Source organism: Neomonachus schauinslandi, chromosome 16, assembly GCF_002201575.2.
Source record: "Neomonachus schauinslandi chromosome 16, ASM220157v2, whole genome shotgun sequence".
Lineage (NCBI taxonomy): Eukaryota > Metazoa > Chordata > Mammalia > Carnivora > Phocidae > Neomonachus > Neomonachus schauinslandi.
In genome coordinates, this window is record NC_058418.1 from 52,940,734 (window position 1) to 52,963,357 (window position 22,624).

A 22,624-nucleotide genomic window follows, 5' to 3' on the forward strand; every position below is an offset into this window, starting at 1 on the left:
GGAGGGCGCGCGTCGCAGGGAGTGCCCGGAGCCGGGACCCGCGGCGGGGGCACGGCCAGGTGAGTGGCCCGGCGGGGCGAGAATGCGCGCGGGCGCCCGGGGCGGGGGGAGGGGGTGGGGAGGACCCGCGCCCGGAGCGGGGGACGGCGCCGGGGCGCAGCGGGCGCCGGCAGGAGCGGGGCGCGCCGTCGGGGGCCCCCGCCCGCTGTGTCCGGGGCCGGGCGGTGGAGGCGGGGGTCGGGGCCTGGCCGCCGGTCACTTCCTCACCGGGAACGGCGCCACCTCGGCGATCCGTGCCCGCGGACGGCCCGGGATTTCAATGGGAACCCGGGAGGGTCGCGCTGGCGTTGGCGTTCAAGGCTCCCGTGGCCGCGGGGCTCCGCGTGGGGTCTGGCGGTGCTTCCCGGCCGCGTCTGTGCTCAGGACTCGCTGACTGCGGGCGGCCAGGCAGGCCCCCGGCACTTCCCTGTATTACACAGGTGGTTGCGGGTGGTGGGTAGTGGAGCGATACCACGGAAGGGGCAGCCCTCAGCCAGAAGAGATGGGGAGAGTTTGGGGGGAGTCGGGATTCCCGTTCCCACCCCACAGTTGTATGCATAATTATACGTGTTCGTCTGTGCGTTTTTCTGGTTATGGTTTGGAATCCCAACGAGGTCATTCCCCTTCCTCCCCCCGCAAAGCGGAAGAATTTGAGGGAAAACTGTCTCCTTTAGACAAGGGCTGGCGCCTGGATTCGGGGGGAGAACGGGGAGAGGCTCTTCTAGCACCCTGATCTTAAGCCAGACTGAAAGAGTCTGGTGGGTTGAGGGGGGGTGACGTGGCACGTGGCAACAGGTGGCCTTGTTAATCAACCTAATTTGAATTTCAATTCCAGCTGTGTGACCCTGGGCACGTTGAAGAACCTCCGTGGGCCTCGGTTCCTTACCCTGGATCCTGGGGCTACTCAAACCTACATTCCAGGGCTGTTGAGAATTGGGGCCTATCTATGGAAAGGGTGCCCTGGCTAGTTCTTGACCCTCTCTGGCTAAGGGCCATGCGTGGGGCTTGGCCATCCTCCTTAGCCACAGTTCTGCGGGGAGGGGCCGATTTGCGGGCCCATGCCAGGCCCAGGCCGTTAGCCTGCTGCAAAAGTGTGTGTGCCTTGTGTATCCCAGTTCAGGGACAATACTCCCTGAAGGCTTCATGGATGCAGAAACCGCCTAAAGCTGCTGCTGCTGCCTCCCCCAAGCCAGGCCCCCACCCCCACCTCTGTTGTCCCCTCCTACATGCCCCCCCACCTTGAGAGTGTAATGCTTCTCTAGAAAAGGCAAAGCGGGGACCCCATGAATAGCCCTTTTGCTGGGTGGAGTTAGTGAGAAATTGCTGATAAGAAAACTTCAGAACCTTTCTTAATTTAGAAAACAGTAAAAACACAAGAAAGAAAAGCTTATCCATATGTTACCACTTAAATTAATAAAAAGTCAAGACCTGGTCTCTCCCCTCCCCTCCTCTAAAAGTAACCACTTTCCCTAGATTTATACGCAGGCAGCCTTTTAAAAAACCTGTTCTTTGATGCGTACTGGTTTGCCACTCTTTTTTCATCTATTTCGTGAATCTTTCTGGATTCCATTGCTTATAAATTTTCGTGCTGCTATCTGACAGCTGCGGAGCATTCTTTAGTGTGCATGTCCCATGATTTCTTTAAGGGACCTCCCTCCCAGTTGTGTTCTTTTCTATTACAAATAATGCTTCTGGGAACATCTCTGTGTTTGTTCCTCACCTTGGTGATTGCTGATCAGAGCATATGCATGTTTCATGGTTTGACAGATGATCATAGGTTGCCCCCCCCCCCAAAAAAGTGGACTCATTCACATTCCTCCCTGCCCTGGATGACACCACCTCTTCCTCCAATAAAAATCCGTTGCTGCGGGGTGGGTGCGAGATGCAGCCGTACCCACCTTCCTCTGAGCTGTTGGAGGGGCAGCTACCTCTCAGGGATGTGACTGTGCAGAGTTTAACAGAGGATTGTGCTGTGGGATTTGATATGAACTCCTCTATGGGCCTAACATGTGCAGAGAACACTGAGGAGAAGAAACCGTCCCTGCTTCCTGGTTCTGGGTCCTTGTAGCCCAGAAGTTTATTTTGAAAAGGACATGAAAAGTAGAAATGGCAAAACCTCTTATTAAATCTCAGACACCGTAAGTCATTTTGCAAAGTTATCCAGGGAGGATGAGAAACAGGACTAAAAAAGGGATTTCAAGGCCCTTTCTTTCATTTGTGCTTTTCTCTCTTTTCTTTTCTTTCCTCTTCTTTTCTTTTCTTTCTTTTTCTTTCAGCAGAAGCAAAATGGAAATTGCCTCTGATAGCTAGTGCTTTCCCTTGGGGAGCCAGCCTTGGAGACTTCCTTGCCTTAGTTGCTGAAGCATCAAACTCTGGAAGCCTGAGTCGGGAGCTGGCTGGATTTTGTTGGTTGACTCCAAGGATTTCGTGGCCATGAGGACCTCTTTCCAGTTCTTGGCTAGAGGCAACAGGAGAGACTTGATGTTTATAGTTGGGCCAATCCACCGGGCTTCTGAGCTGGAAGTAACCAGAATCTGGGGAAGGTTACGTCCAAGGCCTTCCCAGGGCCAGAGTCAGAAAGAAATGAAGATCCCAGTGCCTCCGGGCAGGCAGGTTTAATTGCGGGTGGAGGTGTTGTGACAGGGTGTGTGTCCCCTATTTATGCCCTGCTGCCTAGAGCCCTGGGAGGGAACTCCAGGGGCACATGGCTGGGGGGTGGTCAGCACAGTGAAGAGCTGCAGAGCTGGGACCAGGTGCAAATCCTGCTTCTGCCACTTCCCAGCTGTGTGACCTTGGACAAGGCCTTCTGCCTCTCTTGAGAGGGTTGGGAGGGCCAAACTAGTTACTTTCTGGCCAGATTCTGGTGCAGAATTCTGAGTTCCAGAAGGCAGGTGCTGACAGACTGGGGGCGTGGGATTCAGACCAAGGCTCTGATCCCGGTGCTGCCGCGTTTCTGCGTGACCTTGATCGTGGAATTTCCCCTCTCAGGACTTGGTTTTTCACCTCTGGTAGTTCTCATTGAGATAAATGACATAAACCAGGTATAGCAGGTGCGGGCCCCTGGGGAAAGCCAACAAACAGCTAGTTCACCAGGATGAGACTGGCCACGGACGCCTTGTTCAACGGCTTGACCTGGATTACAGGGTGATGAGGCAGGAGGCCCATCCCAGAGTCTGTGGTTCAGCCTAGTAGTCTTGCAGCTTGCTGGGCTTTGGCTTAAGCCAGCTCTTCTGATTAGAACACTGCTCCCTCCTGCTTCACCTTTTGGATTCAGATACTCTCTCCTCCCAGAAGCTTTCTCTGATCTAAGTAGGGGTTGAGCTGACAGGTCTGATTCCACGTGGGCAGAGAGCAGGTGTAATTCATGGTTTTATCTCCAGATGCCTGTGGAGGTGCCTTTGGTGATGGGCAGGAGCTGGAGGGAGGAGGGGGCAAAGGGCAAGGCCTGGGCCTCTCCCCACTCCCCCCTGATTTGCATACCAGTCCCCAGCTCAGTTCCTGGCACAGAGTTGACACTCAGCATGTTGAACAACTGGCTGATGACTATTACCTGAGGCCCTGCCAAGGGCTGGGGGCTGTACGTTGTAGCTTTCAGTCCTTCCAGCGCCCCTTGAGACTGGTGTTATCCGCATTTTACAGATGAGGGAACCGAGGCCCTGCTTTTGAGCAGCGTGGCAGGAGGCTGTCAGAAGGCGGACCCAGAGTGAGGGCCTGCGTGACCTGGGCTGAACACCTGCCTCTCTACAGAGTAACAGCTGTGGGCTCCTAATGCTGTGGCATTTGGGGGGCGGGGAGGAGGTGCACGGAACAACTGATGGGCAGTAGTAGCAGGAGCTAAATCTGGGGAGCACTGACTTTGCATCACTGTTCTAAGGGCCCCAAGATACACTATCTGGTTTAATCCTTCCAAGAACCTTGGAGATTCTTGGAAGGAGGGATCGCCCTTTAAGAGTGTGGAAATAAGGCTTGGGCTTGGGGGAGGGTCTAGAACGTCTTCCATTGGACTCCCCTCTGCAGAGCCAGGGCTCAGGCCACGACTGCAGCCGGCTGGTCAGGGGGGTTGACGGGATTTTCATCTTGTTCCAGAAGTGTCCTCTAGCTCCTGGTCACTACTGGGCTGTAGGGGGCTGGGGCAGAAGCAGGAGAACAGGTGGGCCATGAGAACAATCCAGCTGTGAGATCCTGGGAGGAGCCAGTGAGCCGGGAAGATGGGTTGCATTTGCTCATGGATTGGATGTGGGTGTGAGTACGTCCAGACAAGGATGGCTGTCGGATTTGGGGCCTGGCGTCTCTCCGACTGTGTGTGGGTATGAGTGGTGTTCCAGAACGCCTACTGCGCGCTGAGCAGGACGCCGGGTGCCCCTCACCATCCCAACAGCGCCGTTAGAGAAATGATGCGACTGAGGCTTGCGGAGGTCATGCAGCCTACCCAGGGCCACACACCAGGCCGCGACCCTGGGGCAGCTGCGCCCTGACCTTTTCTGTCATTTTGGCTTCGTTTCCGTGCAGAGGTCTCCATAGAAACATTCTGAAGTGGCTTAATATTTTTTTCTGTTCCCAACTTAGGAATTAAGGGGATGCTGAGGAAAATCTAGGCAGAATATAAAAGGATGCTGGGGGTGGAGAGGGGGGGCCGGTCTGGGCTGCTTTGGCCATTCAAATATTCTAAGCATGGAAGTGTGTGGGGAGGGTAGGGGTCACTGCCAGGCTGGGGTGATTTGGTTATTCAAAGCCAGCATAACAGTTCAGTCACTGAGGTGAGGGGCCTCCTCCCCCATGTCCACTTCTATTTAAACCTCTGTGTCCTGCATGGGTGGTCTGAGTGGTCCACAATTCCCTGCCACCAGAGCCTCCTCCTGAAACTCATCCCGATGGGCATGAGACAGGATTTTGGCTGTTAACTAATCCCCTCCCCCACCCAGTTAACAAAAACCAATTCACTCCTTTATTCTGCCCTTCCAGCGTCCTCTGCCCTCACTCCTGCCACCCCCTATTCTGCCGACAATGACCGCCCCAGTCAGCGTGGACACCCTTCCTGAATACGAGAAGAGTCAGATCAAGAGAGCACTGGAGCTGGGCACAGTGATGACGGTGTTCAGCTTCCGCAAGTCCACCCCGGAGCGGAGGACCGTCCAGGTGATCATGGAGACGCGCCAAGTGGCCTGGAGCAAGACAGCCGACAAGATCGAGGGCTTCTGTGAGTACCCTGGAGCCCCGGCCTGTGCACCTCTCCCCTTCCTGCCTTCGCCTATTGGCTCGATACCTTACCTTCTTCTGGAAACGCAAGTGTGGCCATTCTGTCTGGGTCTCCAGTGGCATTTAGAGTAGGTGGGGGAAGTTCGGCCCGAAACGCCCTGGTGAAGCAACAGAGGCCTGCGTGGGCCAACTTGGAAGTGACATAAGGTGGCTCACCTGGGCTGGCAGGGGTGTGCGCCCTGCCTGACGGCATCAGGGATCCTTTAATTTCTGCTGCTGGTCAAGCTCTCTGCCCTCCTAATGGCTGAATGACAGAGCTACAGAAACTCCAGGCTTGCTAGCCAAATGCCTGTTTTGTTTTACCATGAACCACAGAACCAGAGGCCTTTACTTTTCCTCCGTGTGGACAGAGCACGTCACTGAGGATTCTGGAGCTTTTAAATGAAGCTCTGGTCCTGGGGGTGGTGTTTTCTTTCCCCACCCACCTTAGATTGGGCAATTGGCTCAGTTCCTAAAGTTTCTAAGACTGTTTTTAACAAACGGAGTAAGGAGGCTTAAGCAATTTTCAGTTGCAGACTTGCTTTAATTTGCATTTTTTTTAATGGACTCCTTTTTTAAAAAGTCAGCATAATTGAAAAATTAAAATATACACTGGGAAAAAAAAATCAAACAATTCATTAATACATGTATCTCCTCCCCAGCCCCACCTTGTGCCCCGGGGCAAGCTCGTTACCAAGTTCTTCTGGCTTCCAGAGTATTCTGTGCTTGTATCATGTGAAAGTCGTGTTTTTTGCACGAATGGGTCCCTACTAAAATTTCTATACCTTGATTTGTTTTTTTAAAGATTTTATTTATTAATTCATGAGAGACAGAGAGAGAGGCAGAGGGAGAAGCAGGCTCCCCAGGGAGCAGGGAGCCCAATGCAGGACTCGATCCCAGGACCCCAGGATCATGACCTGGGCCGAAGGCAGATACTTAACCATCTGAGCCACCCAGGCGCCCCTTGATTTGTTTTTCTAATGATTATTTGGAGTAGGGTTCTGATCTGCGCATGGGTCTGCCTGATTCTTTAACGGCCATGTAGCATCTGGCTGTGCTTCAGGGTCTGAGCCCCGGAGGTGGACACTGGGGTTATTTTGGGTCTTTTGCTATTAGCTACTGCAGCTATACTTCTATTCTTCCTTTTTTTAAAAAATAATAGCTCTATCGAGATAGAATTCACATACCCTACCCCCCACTGAAAATGAACAATTTGGTGGTTTTTAGTGTATTCACAGGTCTGTGCAACCACCCACCACCTCCATCAATTTTAGAACTTTTCATCACCTCAGCAGGAAACCCTGTCCCTGATAGCCCTCACCCTCCTCCCCTGCCCTAAGCAACCATGAGTCTCCTTTCTGTCTCTGTAGATTGCCCTGTTCTGGACATTTCCTATAAATGGGATTCTGTAACATGAGGCCTTTTGTGTCTGGCTTCACTCACTTAGCGTGATGTTCCCGAGGTCCATCCATGTTGTAGTGCGTGTTGGTACGTCATTCCTTTGTGCGGTTGAATAATATTCCATTGTGTGGATTTTCCACAATGTGTTTATTTGCTCATTGATGGACATTTGGGTTGTTTCTACTTTTTGGCAACTGTGAATCGTGCTGCTGTGGGCGTTCATGTACAAGTCTTTGTGTGGGTGTATGTTTTCATTTCTCTTGGGCGTATGCCTGGGAGTATAATTGCTGGGTCATATGGTAACTCTGTTTAATTATTTTAGGAACTGCCAGACTATTTTCAAGGTGGTTACAGCATTTTACATTCCCACCAGCAGTGTGTGTGGGTTATCCTTGCATGCTTTTATTCTTCTAACGTGGGCACACCTGAAGGACAGCTTCCTATAAGTGTTATTTCCTGATTCAAAAGGCAGTTTGGCAGCACCCCCGCCAAAAGCCCGCGAGGTACCTGTTCCCAAACTTGAATCCATGCTGCAGTGGGATTCCAAACTTGGCCATTCACAGGTGGACTCTGCTAGCTTGGCATAGTTCTTCATTTGATTTCTTTCTTTTTTTAAAGATTTTATTTATTTGACACACAGAGAGAGACAGCTAGAGAGGGAACACAAGCAGGGGGAGTGGGAGAGGGAGAAGCAGGCTCCCGGCTGAGCAGGGAGCCCGATGTGGGGCTCGATCCCAGGACGCTGGGATCATGACCTGAGCCGAAGGCAGACACTTAACGACTGAGCCACCCAGGTGCCCCGGGAATTTTTTTTTTATTAAAAGATTTTATTTATTTATTGGACAGAGAGAGAGACAGGAGAGCGGGAACACAAGCAGGGGGAGTGGGTGAAGGAGAAGCAGGCTTCCCGCCGAGCAGGGAGCCCGATGCGAGGCTCGATCCCAGGACCCCGGGATCATGACCTGAGCCGAAGGCAGACGCTTAACGGCCGAGCCACCCAGGCGCCCCTTCATTTGATTTCTTATCATGAGTCAGATTAAATAGCTTTCCAAAAGGTTTCTTCTGGCTTTGGAGCCAAGTAGGTCTCAGGTGGTACAGAGCCAGAAGCCCTGCTTTGAAAATGGCCATGTGAGTGAGCAGCCAACTTTCGTCCCAATTTTGCTTGCATTTGGCTACACTTGATCTCCCAAGTGGCCCAGATACTTGTTGGAGCTGGGGTGGGGTTGGGGGCCTGCTGGGTGTGGAAGGGGTACAAATGGTAAAAGCAGGGATGCCATACTGAGTGGGCAGTGGGTCCCAAGCCTGACTGACAATCAGAAATACCTGGGGGACTTTTAAAAACACCAGCTCCTGGAACCTTCTCCTGAAGCTCATTCTAAGGGGCATGAGATGGGATTTTGTCTCCTGAAATCCATGTCCTGTAGTTCTCCCCCTTCGGTTAACTAAATGCAATTTTGCCCTCTCCCTGGAGAGTTTGAAGGTGACTGTCATTCACTAGGTAGTTTGGGACTCCGTATTTTAATCAGCTCCCCAGTGGTCCTGGTAATTAGCTAGGTTTGGTATATGGTGCTCTTGAGACTTCCACCCATCCTGCCATCCCTCCTTCCTTCCGTAGTTGAGCATCCGCGCTGCCAGGCACTGTCCTAGGTACTGAAGATACGGCAGTAATCAGCTTCAAATCCTCATGGAGCCAACATTGTTGCATTAGGTACGAGCAGCATGGGGTTTGACCTGGAGCACTGTTTGAGGAGCTTTGCTGTGTGGCCATGGGCAAGTTACATCTGCTTTCTGAGATTTAATTCTCTCATCTCTAGAAAGGGAATAATACTGATGTTTGCACTGTAGGGTTATGGTTGGGAGTGAATAAATGAGTTAATATGTTAGAGGGGTTCAACATGGTGCATGGCATGGGCTAGGCACTCACCCGTTGGGAACCCCTGCTGTATTTTTGCCATTGTTGTTGCTAACGAGTGGTGTCCAGCTTGTCCAGGGTGGCAAAGTCTTGCTCAGGTGTTTGGACTTTTTCTGGAGGGCAGCAGGGATCCAAGGAAGGGTTTTCAGAAGAGGGATGACATGATCACATTTGCATTTTGGAAGATGCTCTGGCAGTCCTGTGTGAGATGGATGTGTTCCTGGTAAAGAGACAGAAAAAGCCAGTTCTGGGGTAAAGAGCTTAGTAATGGTGCTCCCTGACCCCTCAGAGAGCAAGCCTTCAGGTCCTTGATAGGGACTCTCAGGGATGCATTTCCAGCTCACTGTTGTAAGGGTGATGTCCTGAGGGGGACCCCAGGACATGGTGTTCCTTCAGGGCTGTAAGTTAGTAGGACCATGCAGGTTCCTGGGATGCCTGCCAGCTTGCACGAGGGAGCACGGGCAGGTGGTTTTGGAGTCCTCGGCAAGTGTGTGACTTGTGGACAGGTATCCCACACACACTGGCTGCCCATGCAGGCTTGGGTGACGGTAGACACACATAGGTCCTGCTGTCTAAAGCAGGGAGTGGTTCTCCACCAGGGCGATTCCCCCGCAGCCCACTGGGAGCATGCAGCAATGCCTGGAGATACTCTTTGTTGTCATCATTGGGGATGGGGTGTGCTCCCGGCGTCTAGTGGATCAAGGCCAGGGATGCTGTTAAACATCTTACTATGCCCAGAACAGCCCGTAACACAAATAATACTCTAGTACAAAGTGTCAGTGGTGCTGAGGTTGAGAAACGTTAGTTTCGTCACGTGTTGCTTTGCTTAGGGCCATAAAATGTCAGTGGGTTTAATAGGGTCTCTCTTTGGACCCTGTCGTGATGGAGCACTGTCATGTGTTCGGCCCATATTTGCTGTCCTATTGGGTGCCGGGCTGCTGTGCAAGAGGGGGAAGGGTCGAGCCCCTGCCCCTGGTGGGGAACAGACCCAGCAACCAGCCGTTGCAGGGTTGTGTGATCAGTACCACAGTGAGGGTCTGGGCTCGGTACCGTGTGAGGAAGGACGGTTCTTACCCATCTGGCTGTGAGGGGGATGGTAGGGAATGGGGGGGGCCTCCTCGAGGAGGAGCTTCTTGGGTGGCAAGTTGAAGGAGAGGCTACCAGGTGGCCTGCAGGCTGGCTGTCTTGAAGTGGGATCAGCAGGTGCCATTGAATATGAGTGAGTAAGTTTGTGGGTCAGAGATTTGGGCAGGGTTCAACTGGGTGATTTTACCCTTTGTGGCCTGGACTCAGGTCATTTAGTGGTACGCAACTGGTGTGTCCCTTGGTCCGGAAGTTTCCAGAATCTTCACTTCCACATCTGGTGCCTTGGTGGCGATGGGTGACTGAGTGCCTACTGCCTGCTAGTCCCCAGAGTAGTTGGACTTAACACGGTGCTTGGCATCCCCCCGGCGGGTGTGTTCCAAGAGTCCTCAGCAGAAGCTGCAGGGCTTCTTATGGCTTAACCTCAGAAGTCCCAGAATGTCCCTTGTACCAGCTCAGGTCACCAAGGCCAACTCGGGTTCAAAAAATGGGGAATCTCCTCTGTGAGGAGAAGCCTGCATGTGCAGGGTGGGAAGGAGCTGGGAGTAGCTGGTTACCATGAGAGCACCTGGACCCCGGATCCTGACTTGCAGCTCAGATCCCCACTCCGCCACCTAGTAAGCGTGTGAACTGAGGCACTCCATGCCTCAGTTTCCCTATCAAAGTGAGATAATTGCTCCTATCCAATATGAATTAGATGAATTTTAGGATAGACAAGAATTAAGTGGATTTTATGTACTTTTTTTTTTTAATATGTGGGAGATTGGAATGTAATACAATAAAAGAAAAAGGGGAAAAGACACTGGTGGGGAGTCCCAAGGCCTGGCTTCTAATGAAGACTGTGGATCTTAAGCCACTCACCTCTTGGCTGTCAGTTTCCCTCTTGCTTTCCAAGGGGGATGGTAAGATGGTGACTGGGATTCCTTCCAGCCCTGGCCTCCTGAAGAGCCTCTGAATATAGGGAGGGAGCTCATGGGACAGCCGGGAAATGCTGTGTGTGTGGTTTTTCTTTCCTTCCAGGGGCACCAGCTGAGTCTCCAGTAGAAAGGAGCCCACTTGGGGCCCTTGCTGGGTTAAACCTTTAGGGTCCTCTTGCATCTTCTGCATTTGGGAGGCCTGGAATGTGTCTCGGGAGCTGACGTGACGCCCCCGGTTTGTGGAGTCTGAACAGGGTTGGTGCGGCAATGAGCTGCCTTTGAGGGTGTGGACTGTGGCCGTTTCGACTGAGTAGGCTTGTATCCCGAAGTTTTCAGTTGCACTTACTCATGTTTTCTCCATCTGCTTATTTTTGCCAAGTTGTGGCTGCCCATGAATTGAGGAATTCTCAAAAATAGGAGCTGTCCCATTGCCCTGGTGTGGGGTTCTTGGCTTGTCCCCCTGACAATGACGAGACCTGCCTCTAACGAGTGCTCTCTGTGTACCTCTCGGTGTGGCAGCACATCACACACACCAGCTCGTCAGCTGTTCACAGTGAACCTGGGAGGCAGGCATCCTCCCTGCACTATTGAAGAGGACATGGAGTCCTGGGGAGTCTAAGAGATGCGCCCAAGGCCACACAGCCACGACCAGGCACAGCTACAATTTGTACCCGTTCTGTCTGCCTTCAGAGTCCCACCTCCTGGTGCTCTTAGCTGTTTCAGTTCCGTGTGTGATGGAGAAGCACCCCGCTGGCGACCCAGGAACAGCAGCTCCGCTCAGACCGCGTTGTTGACAACGGGAGGGAAATGCATCCATTCCTTCTGTGCGCACAGGACACGCTCTGCGGGGTGCTGGAGATGCCGGGGGGTGGGGTGGGGTGGGACTCTCGACGTGCCCTGGTGAGCAGGGAGACAGGCGTGCCAGGGGGCTGCACAGTGTGGACAGGTGCTGACAGCCAGGGCCGGTGAAAGGGTGGCGGTTCTGTTTCTCTGCTAATTCTGAAATCCATCCTGGGGCTTCATAGCCATTAAAAAAATGAATATTTTTGAAAGTTGTTATCAGAAGGTTTTTTTTTATTTATTTTTTAAAGATTTTATTTATTTATTTGACAGAGAGAGACACAGCGAGAGAGGGAACACAAGCAGGGGGAGTGGGAGAGGGAGAAGTAGACTCCCCGCTGAGCAGGGAGCCTGATGCGGGGCTCGATCCCAGGACCCTGGGATCATGACCTGAGCCGAAGGCAGACGCTTAATGACTGAGCCACCCAGGCGCCCCTCAAGTCAGTGTTATACTTGGTAAACATGTCTGAGACCATGCATCCCTGGCTGCTAAGCACCATGGAGGACAGGGCTAGAAAGGTAACAGCTTTATTTTGAGCAGGGGGCAAAGACAAGGCAGCACTTTATAGCTACATTGTAACTAGATCCTGCATCCAGAAGGTTTTCAAAACAATGGAGAAGTGGCTGTTTTTCCACTGGCATCCTCCATCTAAGAAGAAATCCACATTCCTTCAGACATCCCATCAGAGATAAGACTGAGCCAACATCCTCAGTATCTATAAACTTACTTATTTGTTGATTTAGATGTGCAGTTATGATACATGATAACACAGAGTCCAGAGCCCAGGTGCCTGGGGTCCAATCCCAGCCCCGCCACTTAGTTGGAGTGTGATCTTGGGCCACTCATCATCTCTTTGTGTCTCCATTTCCACATCTGTAAAAGGACTAATGAAAGAGCCAATTGCACGAGAATTTTGAGAACATTAAATGAATACATGGGAAACGCTTGCTACGTTGCTGAACACCCTGGAGGCAGATGCTCGACTATTAGCTGCTCTTGTCATCCTTGTCATGATTATTGTCATTGTCCTCATCAAACATAAAGGCAAGCGGTATTGTAGAAAGGATGAGATCAATGTTAGAACTTCCACTTACATAGTGATTTTCCTTCCTGGTTCCCTTCTGGGGTATACTCCATGATAGAGACTGCTGGTATAAAAAATAGAATTGACCTTTTCATTTATTTTTTTGAAAGATTTCATTTATTTATTAGAGAGCACATGCGCGGGTTGGGGGAGAATGTGGAGGAGCAGAAGGAGAGGGACAGGCAGACCCTGTGTTGAGCGCAGAGCCTGATGCAGGGCTCGATCTAACAACACTGAGATCATGACCTGAGCGGAAATCAGGAGTTGGACACTTAACTGACTGAACCACCCAGGCGCTCCAACCTTTTTATTCTTGTTATTGGTTCAGACCTGCTTGTATGCTGGATGGTTGAGGAATTGGTTTCTGTGGTTGTTCAAGGGTTTTCTGTCCTGGATCATGATCATTTGATGTTCTTAGAATTTGTTCCTTTGTTGATTTAGCAAATGCTCAAAGAGGACTTAGTGTGTGTCGGGTGTTACACTGGTCACTGGGGATGAAGTGGTGAGCGGGACAGTGGAGATCCATAAAGGAGCCTCTAGTGCCTATAGTTTCATGGGAAAGAAAAAGCCAAACTAATCATTCCATCATTTTGGATTGTGATGGATGCTAGGAAGGAAAGAAACAGGGCACTGGGACAGAGTGACCAGTGAAGAACACCGTTTGTAGGGCAGGTCTCAGAGAAGCCTCTCTGTGGAGGTGACATTTGAGCTGAGACTTAGTGGGTGAGAAGGAGGGAGCCAGGGGAAGCTCTGTGGGGAGAGCATTCCAGAGAGGGCATGGCAGCAAAGCTTCTATGTTAGTCAGGGACAAAGTGCAGTGCCAAATGATTTCTTCATATAGTACAAGTTTCTCAGCCAAGTCATGAAACAGTGGGTGGGATTGAGGGGTGGGGCTCTGCTGCCTGGCAGCACCGTGATCCCCTAAGACTTCTGAGGCCACCTCAGGATCCTCTGTGTCCAGCCAGCATGCAGAGGAAGAGGAAGAATGGAAGATGCCTTAGAGGGTTTTATGGGCCAGGCCTGCAAGGTGGAAGGTGCCCAACTTCCGCAGACCAGAACTTGGCATGTGACCAGCTGCAAAGGATCCTGGGAAATGTGGCCAACCTGTGTGCCATTAAGAATGGGAAATGGGTTTGGAGGGCATCTTGCAGGCTCTTCCGTGGCCCCTAATTTTGGAGGGGGCAGAGGTGGCTGTAGCAACCCCACGGATGCCTGGAGGACAGAATGATTGTAGGGGCTTGCTTGGGGGGTGGGTTCTTGTAGGAATCCAAGAAAATGAACAGCCTTACCCTGTAAGTGGCCTTCGTGGGAAGGGGAGGTGGTGGCACTGAGGACTCACCATTTTGTCAGTGGCAAGAGCCCCTGGCAGTGGCTTCTCTCCATGGACTGGTCTCCCTTACGTGTCCTGGTAGCCATGGCTGGATTCCCCAGCAAAGCCTTTCTCCAGCTTGACTCCCTGTGCGGCCCCTTCCGGGAAGCCTGAGGTGTCCCCACCCCCCACCCCCAGGGATGGGCTCCTGGGGGAGGCCTGTGATTGGCCAGGTCTTTTCGAGCCAGTGCACAGGGATTTGCTCTTTTGAGGCCATTGTCCTCTCTTGGGTGTGGGCAGGGTAGGTGACCTCTCCTGTTGGAGAGCGTAGTCTGGCAGCTTCAGGACTTATGGGCCGGGGGGGAGGGTGTCCCTGTGATGGGTTGAATTGTGACCTCCCCCCAGATTCATACTTCAAAGCCCTAACCCCCTGGTATCAGCATGTGACCTTATTTGGCAGTAGGATCTTTGCAGAGGTACTCATTAAGGTCATGCTGGCGTCAGGTGGGCCCCCAGTCCAATATGACCGTGTCCTTAAAAGGAGAAGAGACACACAGAGAAGGCCCAGTGATGAGGGACGCGGGGCTGGGAGTAGTGTATCTACAGGCCGAGGCACACCACTGGTGCCAGAAGGTGGGGGAGAGGCACGGAACAGATTGACCCTCTCAGCCGCCAGCAGGAACCAACCCTGCCAACACCTGATCTTGGGCTTCCAGCCTCCAGGGCTGTGAGACAGTAAACTGCTGTTGTTGAAGCTTCCCGGTCTGTGGTATTTTGTTATGGCGGCCCTAGCAAACGAAGACACTCCCCTTTAAAAGGGGCCTAAGGGGCGGCGGGCTGAGCATGACCAGAGGTGTCCATCTGGCTGCAGATATGATGGGCAAGTTGGAGTTTGTTGTAAAAGAATTTAGGGCCCTTGCTTTATTTCAAGGGTCCTCTTGCTTCCTAGCTACACTGGTCTTGACCTGGGCCACAAGGACTGCGTAGGTTTGACTCCTGACTCTCTAGCTTTTTAGCTGTGTGACCTTGGGCACGAGACTTAACTCTCTGTGCCTCTGTTTGCTCATCTGCAAAATGGGAAGGTTGGTAGTGCCTGCCTTCCAGGGTTGTTAGGAGGCTCAGATGTGTGCCTGTGGGTCGATCACTGAGGCACCTGGGAAGCCCTCTGTAAGGTTTGCTCTTGTCCTTACCGCTCATGCTCCTTTCCTGTCTCTTGGAAGTACATCCCGTGAATTCTCTCCTCCAAGCAACCAAGCCTCCCCTTTGAAGGACCCTGTGTACGTCAAGTGAGTTGTAGTCGGTCCACTTTGGTGCTCCATCTAGGGAGGGAGCTGTTAAAAGCGATCTCTTGGTGAATCCTTTAGAAACTCGTCCCCACCGCCCACCATCCCACCATCCAGTGGATCTTAGAAATGAGCATGCATTTTTCACACATCAGGGTAGCAGAGTGACATGTCTTGGAAGAGACCTAAGTGCCGTGCAGTTTGAAGCTGAAGCCAGAAATCCTGGTGTCAGCGTTTCCTGCCCTCTGGCAGGGCCTGACCTGGAGCCAGACGCTCAGTGGTCCTTCCTGCCCAGACTGTGAGCTCCGGGCGGCAGGGTCCCGTCTGTCCTGCTGACCAGACCAGCGAGGAATCCCCAGCGCTCCGCCTGTGCCTGGCCCACAGCGGGTGCCTCCCGATACGTGTCCGGTGGACGGATCCAGGAAAGGACCTAGATGCCCCTTTTGGCCCCCGCCCGCCTTTTTCTCCCCCCAGAGACGGTAGGATCTGGGGTTAAGATAGGGCATCCCTATGGCAACTTCCTTTTTAGCCACACACACATACAGCAGTTCCGGTCTCGGCCCTGTGCTTACTGGCTGCATGACCCTGAGCGATTCATGCCTCTTTGTGCCTCTGTTTTCTCTTGTGAGAGATGGGGTGATCCTTGGGAAGCTTTCCGGCACGATCCTTGGGAAGATGACATTTGTAAATGTGTGTAACATGCCTGGTGTGGATCCAAAGGGGGAGGGGGTCTCATGCTCAAGCTGCCCTGGTGGCTTGTCAGCGCCTGCATTGGTGTGTTCTGGAAACGTTCTCGGGGCCGTGTGGGGCCCATTCACAGCGGCCACCACTTCCTGCTGTTTTGGGCACGCAGGGGGCCTTTTAGGGTTAAGGTCCCCTGGATTCCAGCCTTGGGTAGGCCAGCAGCTCTGGCCCTGGCCTTTCTCCTTGGAGGCTGGGGAGGCCCGCACTCGGGGAGGAGGAGTGTCCACAGGTCAGTGGTGATGTTTTGGAAACAGAATCAGAGACCATGCCATTTGAGAGCAGAGGGGCCCTTCCCACTCTCCCAGCACGGCTGGAGGAAGCTTTCACCTGCCCCGGGCTGTGCTGGCAGCCAAGGGTGAGTGTGTGAAGGAGAGGAAGAAGAACCTGGAGACTGGCAAAGTTCGGGTCCGCACAGCATGATAGAGACCGGGAGAGGAGACCCTGCGGGGCACCTGGTCAGGGGTGGGATGCCAGCCTCAGGGCTGGGGTTCTGCAGGATGTCATTGGCAGGTGTACCCTCCCTGTCATGCCCGGACCATCCAGGCCGCTTCTGGCCTGCTGCCGGCCTCTGCTGGTTGCCCTGGGGCCTGGCCGGAGGAGGACCTGAGTCCCGGGAGAGCTGAGAAGGGCCCCAGCTGGGGTGGCCGAGCATGAACGTTATGCCAGTTTCCTGCTGGAGACCACTCCGAGCTGATCTCCTCTGACCTCCTTGTGCTTGCCGTGATTAAAATAACTCCGATTTTGTTCTCCTCGAAGCAGTTACATGTCTTCATGAGCAGAGCTGTCTTTAACTACAACTGGGTGAGGGTAACAGCCCCTTTCCCCTGACCCAGAGGCAAGTGTGTGAGCACTTGGTCTACACCCTTCTGGATTTTGTTTTTTTTTTGGGGGGAGACATAGATACATTTTTCTAAAAGGCTGTCCTTTTACAATATTCTGGTGTCATGCCTTTTCCATTTTGTGCTCTATTGTGACCATTTCTTACTATAAGCTGTTCTTTTAAGGCCTGGCTGCCTGGGTTCAGATCTTGGCGCTGCCACTTAAAATGTTGGTGACCATGACAAGTTAGTTAGCTTCTCGTTGTACCCATCTATAAAGTGGGGTCAGAGTAGTGACTCCCTTAGGGGATTCTCACAGACATTAGCTGAGCAAATTAGGTTGTACACTTTGAGATAATGCCTCACAAGTATCCCAGAGCCCCCAGGAAGGGTCAGCTGCTCTTGCTATGATGAAGGTGGCAGTGATTTCTGTGTACTCTGTGGTAAGCAGAATCAAGCCCCCCTTCCCCACCCCAAGACATCCCCATCGTAATCTCTAGAATCTGTGCCTACGTTATCCTGTAGGGCAAAAGGCTCTCTACAGATGTGATTAAGTTAAGAATCTTGAGATGGGGAGATTATTCTGGATTATCTGGGTGGTCCCGATGTAATCACAATGGTCCTTGTGAGTGAAAGACAGAGGGAGGAGGGTCAGAGTTGGAGGAGGAGATGTGATGACAGACCAGAGGTCACGGAGGTTAAATTAGTGGCTTTGAAGGTGGAAGGGGTCCATGAACCAGCCGCAGGCCACCTCCAGAAGCCAGAAGAGGCACGGGAACAGATTCCCCCGTAGAGCTCTCCCAACACCTTGATTTTAGCCCAGAGAGACCCATACCTGACTTCTGACCTGCACAAGTGTAAGATCATAAATGTGTGTTGTCCTAAGTCACTGAGTTTGTGGTGATCTGTTATAGCAGCCATGAATATACCCTTCTCTCCAACTTAGACAAATCATATTTGCTTTGGGTCATTGTTTTTAGTAAATAAATATTAGGGCGCCTGGATGGCTCAGTCGGTTAAGCGCCTGCCTTTGGCTCAGGTCATGATCCCAGGGTCCTGGGATCGAGTCCCGTGTCAGGCTCCTTGCTCAGTGGGGAGCCTGCTTCTCCCTCTGCCTGCTCTTCTCCCTGCTTGTGCTCTCTCTCTCAAATAAATAAAATCTTAAAAAAAAAAAAAAAGATTATACATATAGCTAAGTGCTCACATATACCCCTTCCTCCCTAGGGAAACCAGGATGTTGCTTTGATAATTATTCTGATGCATATTTTTTACATTTCAAAAAAATTTAATCTTTAATTAGCATATAATCTGTTAGTTGTGAGGTATCCATATTGTTTTCAGTGGCTTTATTTTAACTGCCCTTTGGTTTCACTCAGGGAGTGTCTCCTGATGGGACACCTGTCCTCATGATGATGGTCATTTTGGTTTCCTGTGGTGGAAATCTTTCCAAGTACATACCTTCTGTTTGGTTTTAAATGGCTATAACCTTTCCACCTGATCTTTTTCTTTGTATTTGTTTAGTCAGTTTTCTCTTTCTGGATATCATGAAGCTTACTATTTCGCTATGTCAGATATTGATCCTGGGAATATTTTTAGGCATGTCCTTAGGCATGTCCCTGGTCATTTCATAGGATAAATGTTGAGAAGAATTGGTGGGAGCAAGGGAAGGCTGTGTCATGGGCTCTGGGCACAGTGTTCCGTGGTCCTGAGGAAGGCCACACTGATTTGCATGCTCATCCACCACCCTTGCTAGCATCCGGGTGTCTGTGAACTTTTACGGATGTGAAATTCATAGGCAGTGAAGGGTCCCATGAGCGTCGTGCTTCCTTGCCCTGGTTGGGTATTCTTTCTTTCCGAGGCTGTGGAACCAGCAGCTTGATTCCCCTGGTGGCTAAAGGCCGTGGATCTCACCATGGCATCAACATGACCACTTGGGATGGTGGTAGGAAAACTTAGGAGCCCATCCTGTGGGCTAAGGCCGCCGACAGGCCCTCATTTAACCCACACAGCAACCCCAAGAAGTTGGTATTTTCCTAATCTTCATGCTGAGAAATTGGATGTTGAGGGAAATCTAGTCGTTTCTGAGGTTGACAGTTAGGATATGGTTCCAGTTATTCTAATTGCTCAGCTCATGTGTGTGTCAGGCCATCTTCTGGGAGGAGTTGGATGTCCTGTTCCTTTCTCGAGAAGAAGGCTTTGAAGGACCTTCCATGTTGGAATTGGCTCCAAATGTACGTAACTCCAGAGAGTTGCCAACCAGAGCTGGGTCTGCCAGGAAGAGGCTGGATTCTGATTCCCTGATCTCTACTTCTAGCACCAGGGACTCCGTAAATGTGTGCTATTGAGCTACTACTTTCTTTTTCTTTTCTTTTTTTTTTTTTTTTAAAGGGGGAATCTACTTTCTGTTTCTATAGATTTGCCTTCTCTGGACGTTTCATAGACATGGAATCATAGTGGGTAGCTTTTTGCATCTGACTTCTTTCATTTAACATAACATTGATGTTCGTCCACGTTTTGGCGTGGATCAGTACGTCGTTCCTTTCTGTGGCTGAGCACTGTTTCATCGTTAGGACAGACCACATCTTGTTTATCCATTTCATCCCTTGATGGACCTTTGGGTTGTTGCCCCTTTCTGGCTGTCATGAGTAATGCTGCTGTGAACCTCTGTGGACAGATTTTCGTGGAAATAGGTTTTCATTCTTTAGGTATATACCTAAGAGTGGACTCGCTGGGTCACTTGTAACTCTGTGTTTGCTTGTTTGAGGAGTGGCCAGGCCGTCCTGCACGGTGGCTGCCCCGTTTTACATTCCCCAGAGCAGCGCGGGAGCGCTCCCATTTGCCTGCGTCTTTGCCGACACTTGGTATTGTCTGTGTTTTAGGATAGCCATCCTAGTGGGGGTGAAGTCCTAGCTCTTTGTGTTTCTGATTTGCTTTGCCCTGATGGCTCTTGTTCTCTGTTAGATAGAGCTCCTCGTGCTCTTTGGGTGATGCAGTGTTTTCCCGGGCTGGTGGTACCACCTGCGTGCTTACCTTGGGGGTAAGCCTAACGAGGAGCACATGGGTCTGGACGCTGATCAGCGGGCATGTGATTCCTGGCCTGAGTCTAGAAGTAGACATTTTAACCCTTACTTCTGTGTTTGGGGGGACAAAAGGACCATTTGATGAAGGTGATAGCCCATCAAAGTTTCCTTCGTAAACATGCAAGATCACCCAGAAGCTGTGGGTGAGGTGTGGCATAGATTTTCCCTCATTTCAAGGTTCGATGCCTTGGCCTGGGCTGTCCGCTTCCCTCCACACTTCCCGACTGCCTACATGAGCCTCCACCTGCTGTTCGGCCACCAGCCGTCCCCTAAGGGGGAACGGAATCGGGAGGCGCGATGCCACAGTAATTCCTGCATTTCCTGAGCACGTGCCTCGAGGCGCCATTGTGCCGAGGCCTGCACGCACACGGTATCTGTGTGATCATGTGTACAGACGTGCCCGTATGGTGTGCAGTCATCACAGGAAGCCTGTGAGCTAGGTCCTCTGTGCCGGTGAGTTAGGTGAGCTTGGGGGACTGGCCCACGGTCATCGAGCTTTTTGGAGAAACTATGTCAGGCCAGTTTTCCCCTTCACCAGCTGCTATAAAACCTTCAGGTTGAGAGATTGAAAAGCCAAGGCACAGACTGGGAGAAAACGTTTGCAAAATACATGGCTGATAAAGGACTTGTTTCCAAAATATACAAAGAACTCCTCCCCACCCCCTCCCACCCACCTCTCCATTCTGAGGCCAAACTGGGCTACTTCTAGACTAGTGTTGTGAGCAGCAGTGCCAGGCCTCTGTCTGTAGAATTTAAATTCCTAGGCACCACGTTAAAAAAAGGTGCAAAGAAAAAAGGTGAAGTTAATTTTAATACATCTTATGTAACTCGGTCTATCCAAAGTATTATTATTTAAACATGAACACAATATAATTATTGAGATTTTATATTCTTGTTTTTGGTCTGAGTCTTCAAAATCCAGGGTGTTTTTGATATCTACAGAACATCTCAGTTTGGACCGATTCCATTTTGCGTGCTCAATAGCCGTGCCTGGTTGTTGCTGCTTTATTGGACAGTGTCGTTCTAGAATATACCTCCACCGCCTCCACCTTCCTTCTTGCATTACCCACTTCATTATCCCCACACTCTTCTTCTTCCTCAAGCAAGAGAAGTGTTCTCCCTGGGACGGCTGCTGTGATGATCATGATGGCAAATCTGCATCTTGCTTCGTGGGAGGTCAGGTGGCTTCATTTTCCCACAGAGATGGGATCGTGCGTGTCTGCTGGCTTTGCCATCTGCCCGGGCATCTGTCCTAGATTGAGGTGTGACACCTGATCAGCTGGGCCAGAGTGTCCATTTCCAGTTGTGCTTCTACAAATTACTGGGGAGCCCAGGTAGAACCTTCCTCTGGGGGTGGCCTGCATCCTGGGTGGCACTGATCAGCTTGCCGACTGGGGAGCGTGTGCGTGCCCTCGTTGTGTATGTGTGTGCATATGCGTGTGTCTTTCTCCTCTGGCTGCTGATTTCCCAGTCTTCTGTGTCACCTATCCTAACTCTGGAGAGTGTGTGTCTGATGGCCCAGTTGCCGCTGCCCAACACACAAGCCGGGGTCTTTTGGCCGGTGAGGTCAGAAGCTACCTTCATCATAAGAGAGAATTCCTGGAATGGGGGGCTGAGAAGGAGGCTCTGTAACTGACGGAGTCCAAGGAGCCAGGGCGTGGGGGTCAGGAGCAGGAACGGCCTCCACCATTCCCTGTTCGTCTTTCCTCGGCCCTTCTCATTTCCCCTTTCTCTTCGTTCACAGACCTCATCTGTAGATCAGATCATGTCGCCTGGGGTGCTGCTTTCTCTGAGCATCCACAGTTGGTCCTCGTTATTTGTGGATCCCAGCCCCATGTTTGCCCACTCGCTGAAATTTTTTTGTAACCCCTGCACCGAATCTCGTGGCACTTCTGTAATCCCTCGCAGACATGAGCAGAGTGGGGAAAATATTGAGTCGCCGACATGCGACATGTGTGTTCCCAGCTGGCTTCTTGTTTCAGCTCTCCTACAGGTCACAGGTGTCCTTTCCTCAGATGGTTGTTGACATGTTTTTCTGGTTTTGTACTTTTTGGGGTGGTTTTGTTGTGTAAAATAGCCCCCGAGGGCGATCTAGTGTTCCTGAGCCCAAGAAGGCTGTGGCGTGGCTTATGGAGAAAATGACAAGTGTTTGATAAGCTTTATTCACGCATGAGTTCTAGTGCTGTTGGTTGTGAGTTCTGTGTTAATCAACAATGTATATTAAATGAGGAGTCTTTAAAAAGAAACACACAGGGGCTCCTGGCTGGCTCATTCAGTGGAGCGTGCGACCAACAGTGGCCTCGCCAGGCCCAGTGGCATGCTTTGTGGCCCAGAACCACATCTGACCTCCGGCCCCAAGGGCTGAGGCTCTGCACTTTCTGGTTGATGTGCTGTGGGAGGTCCCATGACATCATGTCTAAGAGCAGTGTTGGATTCGGACAAGCCTGGGCTTGACTCCTAGCTGTGTTACTCTGTAGGGGACATCCCACTTGAGTATCTGTGAGATGGGCGCAGGGACGGTATCTGCCTTGTGGGTTGGTGTGCAGCCTAGAGGACAGTATGTGAGGCCTAATTTAGCTCAGAATTAATTGAGTGCTTTTGTTAGCAGTATCGTCATGAGGGGAGGGCGTTGCTTACCAGGTCCTGGACTTGGAAAAGGGGGGTCTTTCCTGATGTCCATCTCCTGAGAAGGAGGTGCAGCTCCCCATTCCAGGCCCGGAAGCCAGCCTGGGGATGGTGCTTCAGGTACCTGTTGCCATATTAACAAACCGTGTCACAACACCGGACTTCAAACAACAATTCTGCGGGTCTGGAATTTGGGCAGGGCGCACCTGGGTGATGGTTCCCTCCTGCCGAGCATTGGCTGGAGTCCTTCAGC

General features: G+C 51.6%; 1 protein-coding gene and 1 non-coding gene across 2 annotated transcripts in view; one reads left to right on the top strand and one right to left on the bottom strand.

The window, feature by feature from the left end:
* Nucleotides 1–5,043: 5,043 nt before the first annotated feature.
* PLCG2 (phospholipase C gamma 2) overlaps nucleotides 5,044–22,624 on the top strand; it is a 136,646-nt gene continuing 119,065 nt past the window's right edge. Inside the window, exon 1 of the mRNA XM_021705295.2 lies at nucleotides 5,044–5,236. Within this exon, the coding sequence (XP_021560970.2) occupies nucleotides 5,044–5,236 (193 nt within the window). The remainder of the gene's footprint in view (nucleotides 5,237–22,624) is intronic.
* Nucleotides 11,890–12,020, bottom strand: LOC123323299. The gene has a single exon (XR_006539313.1). It is a non-coding gene; the product is annotated as a small nucleolar RNA SNORA63 (small nucleolar RNA).